The following is a 10342-nucleotide window of genomic DNA, read 5'->3' on the forward strand; positions in this document are numbered from 1 at the left end:
CAAGGGGGAAGACCATTCTCAGCAATCAGACTGTGGACATCCCAGAAAATGTGGGCGTCATGCTGAAGTAGGGAGTCCTCAAACTTTTTAAACAGGGGGGCAGTTCACTGTCCCTCAGACCGTTGGAGGGCCGGACTATAGTTTTTTAAAAAAAAAACTATGGACAAATTCCTATGCACACTGCACATATCTTATTTTGAAGTAAAAAAACAAAACGGGAACAAATACAGTATTTGTATTTGCATGTGGCCCGCGGGCCGTAGTTTGAGGACCCCTGTCAGCTGAAGGGACACAGTTATTGTGAAGGGCCCCAGAGGCACCCTGCGGAGGGGCTTCAACCACAACAATGTAGAGTTCATTCTCATTGGAAAGAAAAAGAAGAGGCTCCGGGTTGACCAAGGGAGTGGGGGGGGGGCGGGGGGGGGGGGTAGAAAGGAACTGGCCACAGTCCGCACTATCTGCTGTCATGTGCAGAACAAGATCAAGGGTGTTGCACTGGGCTTCCGTTACAAGATGAGGTCTGTGTATGGTCACTTCCCCATCAACATCGTAATTCAGGAGAATGGTTCTCTTGTTGAAATTAGAAATTTCTTGGGCGAAAAATACATCCGCAGAGTTCGGATGAGGTCAGGCGTTGCTTGTGCAGTATCTCAAGCCCAGAAAGATGAGTTGATTCTTGAAGGAAATGACATTGAACTTGTATCAAATTCAGCTGCGTTGATTCAGCAAGCCCCAACAGTTAAAAACAAGGATATCAGAAAATGTGTGGGTGGTATCTATGTTTCTGAAAAAGGAACAGTTCAGCAGGCTGATGGATAAGATCTAAGTTGCCCAGCTATAGGAACACCAAGATGCAGAATGATTTGTCACACTTGTTTGTGAAAATATAAAGATGTACAATAAAAGCCTTGTATTAAGAAAATAAATAAATAAAAAGGAAAGGTGGAATTAAAATCACAGAGGTTGCAAGTCTGAAATTCCTCGTAGGCCAATCTAGAGTATTTGCAGTTTGATAACCAAGGGGCATTGTTTTTAACCATCCTATAGAGACAGGACAAGACCTTGTTTGAATGTATAGAAGGTAATAAGAAGGAACCAAAACACTGAAACACTAGAAATTAATCTATAGCTTCCAGCAGAGCAAAGGTTTTCCCTACATCTCTCTAAACTCCAGGTCAGAGGAAATATAGTACCTATTAAATTTTAACTAAGGGCCTAAAATTCAAATATGTTTTGATTTTAAAATTATACTGTGTAGGCCAGAAAGCAACAAGCTAAGAAATTAAGATGAAAATATGTCCCAAGCCAAGAAGCAACTGATAAAAGCAAATGTAAAGATGCTCAAAGAAATCAGAGTCAACTCCATTCTTATAGGATTCCCAAGGATAAATTTTTGTTTAAGATTAGGTCAGGGATTTCTGCTTCCAGGAATGGTGAACTGTGCTAACCAGACTAATCCTCTGGCTAAGGGCCAATGAAAAGTGGTATAGCTCAGCTTTGGAAACAGCCCGAATGCCCATCAGCAGATGAGTGGATATAGAAGCTGTAGTAGCTCTAGCTGGTTTGGCTCAGTGGATAATAGAGCATCAGCCCTTGGTTTGAAGGGTCCTGACTTTGTTTCTGGTCAAGGGCATGTACAGGTTGTAGCTCGATCCCCAGTCCCGGTCAAGGCACATGCAGGAGGCAACCAGTCAATCCTCACATCAATGTTTCTCTCTGTCTCTCCTTCTCCTTTCCACTCTCTCTAAAAGTCAATGGAAAAATATCCTCAGGTGAGGATTAACAAAACAAAAAAGCTGTGGTACATACACACAATGGAATACTACACAACTGTAAAAAAGAGAGAACTCTTACCATTTGCAACAGCATGGATGAACTTGGAAATTATTATGCTAAGTGAAATAAGCTAGTCAGAGAAAGATAAATGTCACATGATCTCACTCATATGTGGACTCGGATGAACAAAACAGATCCAGAGACATTGAAGCATGGAACACACTAACAAATTTCAGTGCAATTATGGTTTCTGTGGCTTTTTGTGAGCCTTCATGGCTGTTCATATGAATAGTTAATTGCTGTTTTATTTGGAAAGTAACAGCATGCATAGAGGGAAGGCAGGAGTGGGTGTTTGGGTGGGGAGTGACTAATGGAGGAACTTATATGCATATATTAGTATGCATAGCCCATGGACACACACAATAGTGTGGTGAAAGCCTGGGAGGGGCAGGTGTGGGGTGGAGAGAGTTAATGGGAAAAACAAAGGGGACATCTGTAATACTTTCAACAATAAAGGCAAATTTTTAAGAAGTGGGATAAATATAGATCTAGACCTAGATCTAGAGTTATATTGTTATAGACATCTACATGAAGGCATAGAATAATACCAAGAAAGTGAAGAAATACTTGATCAAGATTTTGGAGAGGCTAGTGACTCAGGGACATGAGCAGCACTTGGGTCTGCTTTTACTTGTCTATTTTGAAGGGGACTGATAATCTGAAAAGTTGAGGAACAATTTTGATAACTTTATATTTGAGGGGTTAGATGTTAAAGTCAAGGAGCGGCCAAGTGGTTTGGCTAATGAACATGCTTTCTGTGAACTGAGACAGAATTATTCTCTAGGAATAAGGGAGAAGCAGAAGTAGAAATGATCTAACAGAGACTCAAGCTCAGCATTACTTCATCTCAGTTCTGAATTGGATTGTAATTCTCTCAGAATGATTCTCCCCAGGCACTTGGAAAATGCAAAGCAAATTCTCTGTGGATGAAAATAACATTGTCTGGGCCCGAAATTATTTCTACAACTTTTATACACAATATCCACCACTCAATCAAAACTAACCAGACATATCAGGAAACAAGACAATGTGATTCTAAACCATAACAACAATAGATAATTGAAACAGAACCACAGGGGATCCAGATAATGGAGTTGTCAGAAAAAGACATTAAAGCAATCATGTTTAATACACACAATAAAATATGAGTAACATTGAGATTTTCAACAGATAATTGGAAAGTACAAGAACCAAAGAGAAATTCTATAACTGAGAAGTACAATAATCAAAATTAAGAAAAGGAAGAACATTATATATTTAATGTGAACCCTTGAGACTGCCTCTAACATGTGCCTTCTCAAACTGGAAAATGTTTTGAGGTTATGGTATATTCTATTTTTCTTTTTACGCTTGTAATGTTTTGCGAGTGGACCCCAGTTATTTTACTCTTATTATTTTAAAAATATAATGCAATGGTCTCATTTGCAATATACCTTATATAGATTGAGCAACATCATGTATGTGTATGTATATATATATATATATATATATATATATATATATATATACACACATATATATATATATAATTAGGAGTTTTAAAACTACATTAATCCTTCATAAGCATTTCAGTAAAATCTGAAGGTAAAGTAGTAACTGATTCAATCTGCATCTTAAATTTTAGTGTCATCACTTGACATATTCTTCGATAACTCATTTTATCATCCAAATTTTAAAGACTGTTTTCTCTTCTTTCTGCCAGTAATTCATTGACACATATGAACGTTTCAGTGATGAACAAGAAAATATCCCTCCCCTCCTGGAGCATACATACTAAGGAGGAAGTGATTAAGTAAATACGCTATTAAAACTCAGTATACCATAATAGTTTTAGGTTAGAAATAAATGCAAGATGGAAGGCTATTATCTCACCTAAAAATGATTAAAATAATTTGGGTAGGATTTTTGAAAGATATTTTTCACATATTGGCTAAGTAACACATATTGAGTACATGTCATATTCCAGGGTTATCTGGACATCTTGAGCCCTAGTAAATGTATTTATACAGCTTCATTCTATATTTGATTTACATCACTAGATTTGTTTCCTAGTAGCTTCTAGGGCAAATGTTAATTAAAATAATTTTTGTTCCTTTTAATTGTTAATTTTACATTGATGTCATTAAACATTTACTAGTACATTTTAAAAAAGAAAGAAGTGTAAGATGGGAACTCTCCAATCTATAAGGAATGCAAAAGTTTTCTTGAAGGAGTTGCATTTACCCTAAACATGAAGGATCAGTATGTGATGACTGAGGAGGAATACCATTTCAAGTGGAAGTTATTAAAATCCATAAAAAAATACTGCATCTATGGAACAATAATTTAAAGGCATTGGGAAAGCGCCAATATTTTGGGTGAGAGAGGCAAATCTGGATATGATCATGAAGGGTATTATCCTCATTTTAAATACTTCTACTGCTAGAGACATAGAACTATTCAAGACTTTTAAAGATGAGAAAATACTATAAATACTTTGTTTTTTTTTTAAAAAATCCAATCTGGCTACAATATGGTAAAAATATTCTTTTAGTCTAGTCTAGAAGCTAAAATACTTATGCAGTAATCCAGAGAAACTTTTATAGGGTTCAAAGATACCATTAATGGGAATCAAGAGAAAAACATGTCTTCAAGTAATACAAGATCTAGACCTGTCCTATCCAAAATGTTGGCTATCATTCATATGTGGTTATTTGAACATTTTAAGTGTGCTAATTGAAATTAAGATGGACTGTAAGTGTAATTTATGCACTGATTTCAAAGACTTGGTATGAGAAAATAGAAAATATCTCAATAATAGTTAATATGGATCACATATTGAAATATTTAGAGTATGTTAGTGGGATATATTAAAAGATATCTCAACTGTTTCTTTTTACTTTTTAATGTGACTACTAAAATTTTTAAATAAAAAATAGGTAGTATAGACAAAACCTGGAAATTGTTTGAACATACAAAAGAGTGAGAAAGATATCATAAGAATGAACCCTGGATCTTGGCCTGCACAATGTGCAGAGACAAGGATTTTTTATTTTTTTGAAAGGCTCAATTTCAGTGACTTTGAATTTGAAATATCAGTGTGTGTTTTTTTACATGAAGTTAAAAAGAAAACAGAAGAATTTATGATTTTGGACTTGAGAGATTTTTACAAGGAATTCAAAATTGGGTTTAATCAGCTTATAGATAAAATGAAAATCATTGTAGTAGATTAGAACACTTTCTGAGGAGAAATCATATGTAATTTGTATTTTTGCTCCTCTAGCGGTAAGGAATCCTTTTATTTCCTTGATAGGAAAGCTTTCTTCAGGATTTTTCCTTTGTATTTGGTTTAAAGATGAGATGCCTAAGTATAGCATTTTCGTAATTATCTCTGATCTTGCTAGGTCTGTGGTTTAGTGTCTGACACTAATTTGGAGTAAATTTTCAGTCATTATTTCTTCAAATATTTCTTCTAATTCTTTCTCTCTTTCATATCCTTCTGGAATTCCAATTACATGTATGTTACACATATATGGTCCTTGGATATTCTCTTCTCTTGTGTTCAGTCTTTGTTCTCTTTGCTTTTTGGTTTTAAGGATTCTGATGAAATGACACCTGGCTCAGAGGTTCTTTCCTCAGTTATGTCCAGCCTACTAATAAGTTCATCAAAGGCATTTTAAATTTTTGTTACAGTGTTGCTGTTTTTAATCTCTAGCACTTCTTTTTGGTTCTTTCTTAGGATTTCTATCTCTTTGTTTACATTGTCCATCTGTGCTTACATGATGTCTATTTTACCTATGAGAGCCCTTAGCATACTAATTACAATAGTTTAAAATTCCTGGGATGATAATTCCCAAACCCCTGCCTTGTCTGGTTCTGATGCTCACTCTTTGTTTTCAAATTGTGTTTTTTGCCTTTTAGTATTTCTTGATAGTCAGACATGCTTTCGATAGGCTTTTACTAATATGGTAGTGAGATGTGAGGGGAAGTAAAGTATTCTTTAGTGCTGTGATACAGTCTCCGTCTTTTAGCTGGCTTAGGTCGGTGACTTGTAAATTTCACAGGTCCTTCTTAGATTTTTCTGAGGGACAAGCTAGAGCTGGCTGAAACTGAACTTCCCCTCCCTCTGTTCACTTAGTTTTGGTAATGCCCCGGCATATTAGACTCTGTTCACTAGCTTGTCCTGAGAATAGCCTTGTTAAGAAGAATGGTGCTATGGGATATTTAAAGATGGTTTCTTTTTCGGTTCTCCCGCCAGAAGCACAAGAAGGTTTTTCTCTGATATCTACCGTGAGAAGACGGTTGAGCTGCTGGAGGTAAATCTCCTAATATTGTGGGTCCCCCTATGACTGGGACACCTGGAGTGTTTAACTCCCAGAGTTGTCGACCCTGAGCCTCCAGCAATTTGTAAATTACAGTTCAGATTTTCTTACTCCAGCACTGGTCTCCACTGCTGTTTTCCTCCCTGTGCTTGTCTCTGTCTCTCCAGTCACAGCAGTTTGCCCAGTGTCCTCGGCTGTCTTACCGATGCCAGAAGAATTGTTGATATTTTAGTCTATTCAGATTTTTATTTGTTGTTAGGATAGAGTGGCAACTTTCAACCTCCTGATATGTGGAACTGGGCTGCCTTTTAATTTTTAAACAAAATTAGAATATTGCATTTGTTGAGCTTCCCAAGCCTAAAAGAAAATTTTTTAAAAATCTGTAAATTTTCCTTCTTTCAGCAACTAGATATAAAACTATTCTCTAAGCATTCACTGCCAAACTACGGAGTGAGTCAACTACATTTAGTTCACTCCCCATTACTCAATGCAATCTACTATCTACCCCATCACATCATTGAAACAACATTTGTTAAGATAACCAATGACCTCCTAATTGCCATTATCAGTGGCATATTTTAAGCATTCATCTTATTTAACCTTTCCAACTCATGAGATAATGCTCCCTTTCTCTTCTTTAAATTCTCCTCTTATTTGCTGCTAATCGACGATTTTCCCTGGGGTTTCATATTTAAGGTATCCATTTTCACCTAGACCTTTACTTGAAAGCCACACAATATTTAAAAGTCTACACAATCCCCAACCATCTGTATGATAACTTGCTGTCATCCCTCACTCCTTCTTTGATATCCTCCTGTATGTAATGGCAAAATTTATCAGGATCTGCCTAGTTTCTTTGCCCTTACCAGTCCTCTCCTGTTAGAACTGGGCCCCTGTTTCCTCCCTCCTGCAGGTTCTGCCATAGGCCTCTTTGTAAACTAACTTTAATTAAGGAAAGGGAATATCATAGTCTCGGAAACATATTTAGGAAGTTCAAAACAAGTTACTCTCTCAAATCTGGGATCCAGTGGTATAGTCATCCCTTAGCCTGAGGTTCTCTGTTAAACCCTCTGTGTTGATCTTGTCCATAGAATTGGACATCTATCTTTGTCTGTCTCCCTATGTTTTTCCAGGACCCTTTCCAAGTTTTTCCTACTCTACTCCTCCATTTCCATTCCCTTCTTCATGAAAAATTCCTAAATTATAAATTTTGTCATATTATTCATATTTAAAAATTTATATAATTCTCTATTGCTTATTGTCAATGTGTCAATTAAGATACTTAACAAGGTAGCTGCAGACAGGTTGTTCAGTTACCTAGGTTGAGGTTTAATCCACGGTCAGGGCATGTGTAGGAGGCAACAGTTTCTCTCTCACATTCATGTTTCTCTCTTTCCCTTTTGGGAACACGATATTATTAGAAAGTTGTTCCCCTGACAAAATTTTTATATGGTATGTAGAGTTGGTGTATTATCAACACTTTAATAACAAATGCATTTAAAGCTGTAGTTATCTATGTCAGTCCTAGGAATAGCCTCTCATTTATGATCTTGCAGATCATATGGCAGCCCTATGTTGGAAATTCCCTGGTAAATAGACATTGGGTGGAAATGTCATTGGCCCAGTGGCCAGCAAGTTCAAATAGATAGGTAAGCACTTATGTTTAAAAAATATAGTAAGAGCAGGTATAAAAATATATAGTAATTCCATGACTAGATATAGAATTGACATCAGGAGGTCAGAGAACCAGGGAGGAGCCTGGGGCAGCTAGTACAGGTAACATAACTCTAGCCATAGAGAGAGGAGAAGGCACTGATCATGGGAAATAGGTAAAACTTGCCAAGGCAAGGCTGGATATTATCTACAAATTAAAATAGGAAGCACAACAGAGACCTAATTAGTTGGGGAAAGCACTGTTATGACAGTAAAGAAGCAGAATTTGATGAAACTCTGGGCTAGGGCTTGTGACTCAATTTAACCTTTACAAATCACCATGGCCATTGGATAAGGAAGAAATCTAATGAGAACTGCTAAAGTTGTCTTCATGGGAGATTAATGGCTGGGGCCTAATATATAAAAGTAGGCTTGTTCTAGACAATACTTTTCCCTGGAAGAATCCCAACTTATTGGCAAATAATAAAATCTCTTTTAGTGTGTAAAATATAAAAGTTTATAACACAAAGCTTTTCATCAAATAAGCCTTCAATGCAAGGTGAATCTAATCATGTACTCATTAAGTCCAAAATTCTATGTTATTGAAGTAAACATATAATATGCACTTACAGCACCTTTTTTAGAAATAAAATTTACATGAGTATTTTTCTCTCAAAATTGTAAAGCTATCTCCTAGAAGTTCTCACTTTATAATAATTGCTTGCTATGTGCTTATCATTGCCAAATAATAGACTATTGAGTTTGATCATGTCTAAATAAACATGACAAGTATTCTAGAAGAGTTAACTCAGAGGCTGTCTGAGGCAGAAGGGGAACTGTTTAATGGAAAGAAATGTTATTGTACAGTTAACAGAGCTATATGTGTTATCTTTTCCAGGGACAGGAATCAAATCTTCCTCAATGACTAAAATGTTAACATATGGACTTCATCTTCTATAACATTCATTGGTGATTCCTTACTTACAATGGAATATTCCAACTTCTCATAGATAATCAAGTGCTGACTACAGCTGGTTAGAGTATATTTAAATTTTAAAAAATCACATGAATATGTAAATAATGTGTTTTGGGACTCCAAATATAACATGGATAGATAGTTCAATAATATACTATCTGCCCAGCTGGCATGGCTCAGTAGTTGAGCATTGACCTATGAAAAGGAGGTCACGATTTGATTCCCAGTTAGGATGCATGACCAGGTTGCAGGCTCGATACCCAGTGTGGGGTTTGCAGGAGGCAGCCAATCAATGATTCTCTCTCATCATTCATGTTATTATATATCTCTCTCCTCCTTTCCTTTTGGAAATCAATAAAAATATATTTAAAAATAATATACTATCCTTTTATATTTTAAAGTTATGGACAGCTAGAAATGGTTAGCTATCTATATATATAAAAGCCAAGTGACTGGACTGCTGGAACAACTGGAACAACTGGAATGACTGGTTGCTATGACACGCACTGTGGCCGGCCAACCAGCTCGATAGGGGTGCAGCCCCTTCCCCCTGGCTGGCCCTGGCCGGATCGGGGGTGGGGCGGCTGGCCAACTGCTCATGGCCCCTCCCTCTGGCCAGCCCCACCCCCAATTGGTTCCCCCACCCCGATCAGGGGCAGGGCTGACTGGCCAACCACCCACAGCCCCTTCCCCCCAAGCCAGGCCCAATTGGCCCCCATTGCGAGGAGAGCCGGCCAGACCTCATCTGTGCACAGATTTGTGCACCGGGCCTCTATTATACTTATATTTATTGACAGTAAATCAATGATTTTGAAAGCTCCTAGGCTGATGTACACATATACCATCCAGAGACAACTATATTAGGAGAAATGTGATTTTTCACTAGATAAAACTTCAATCTATGATATTTATTCTACACTTCGAGCATAAAAAAAAAGCACACTTAAGGAAAATATGTGACAAATAGCAAAAGAGTTTGAAAATACAGAATACTACATGCAACACTTTCAAAATTTCCTCTCTAAGCTTTCTTAATCTTTAAAAACTAAAGTTCTGTTGCCCAAGAAAGACAGTTGTTCAAAATTCAAAACCCAAACAAAAACATTTCTGTAGAAAAAAATTGCTTCTAGATTGCTTTATACTGAGTATATGCAATCAAATGCTTTTCATCAACTAAAATCAAGCTCAGAAAAGCCCATACATATTTCAGTTGACCAGTCTTTTATTATCTTGACAATCATAAAATATATCATTTCACTCACTAATTAATGGTTGTAAACATCAGAATACTGAAAATTATTGATAAAGGAACCTGTCTCAGGCTCTGTCTTTCTTAATGTCCAGGCTTAATATATGTTGTAAGTATTTGCAATCCTTATTACAACTGGCTTTTTAAATAGCACTTTATAATACACACAGCACTTTCGCCTATATTATTTTATTTAACTTATACATAATTACAAATTTGTAACTAAAATATAATCTTATTTTAGTGCAATCATTCTAGTTCTGGCTTTAGAAGGTATCCCGAGGGAAGGACTTGTACTCAGCATTAGTCTAATTTCACGGTTACTTT

The 10342-nt window shown here is 36.6% G+C and overlaps 1 protein-coding gene across 1 annotated transcript; it reads left to right on the forward strand.

The window, feature by feature from the left end:
- The first annotated feature begins 424 nt into the window (after window positions 1-424).
- Window positions 425-824, forward strand: LOC132236511 (large ribosomal subunit protein uL6-like). The gene has a single exon (XM_059699638.1). It carries the CDS (start codon window positions 514-516, stop codon window positions 817-819), a length of 306 nt encoding a protein of 101 aa, XP_059555621.1. The 5' UTR covers window positions 425-513; the 3' UTR covers window positions 820-824.
- Window positions 825-10342: the final 9518 nt, after the last annotated feature.

Source organism: Myotis daubentonii, chromosome 6 (assembly GCF_963259705.1).
Source record: "Myotis daubentonii chromosome 6, mMyoDau2.1, whole genome shotgun sequence".
NCBI classification, from domain to species: domain Eukaryota; kingdom Metazoa; phylum Chordata; class Mammalia; order Chiroptera; family Vespertilionidae; genus Myotis; species Myotis daubentonii.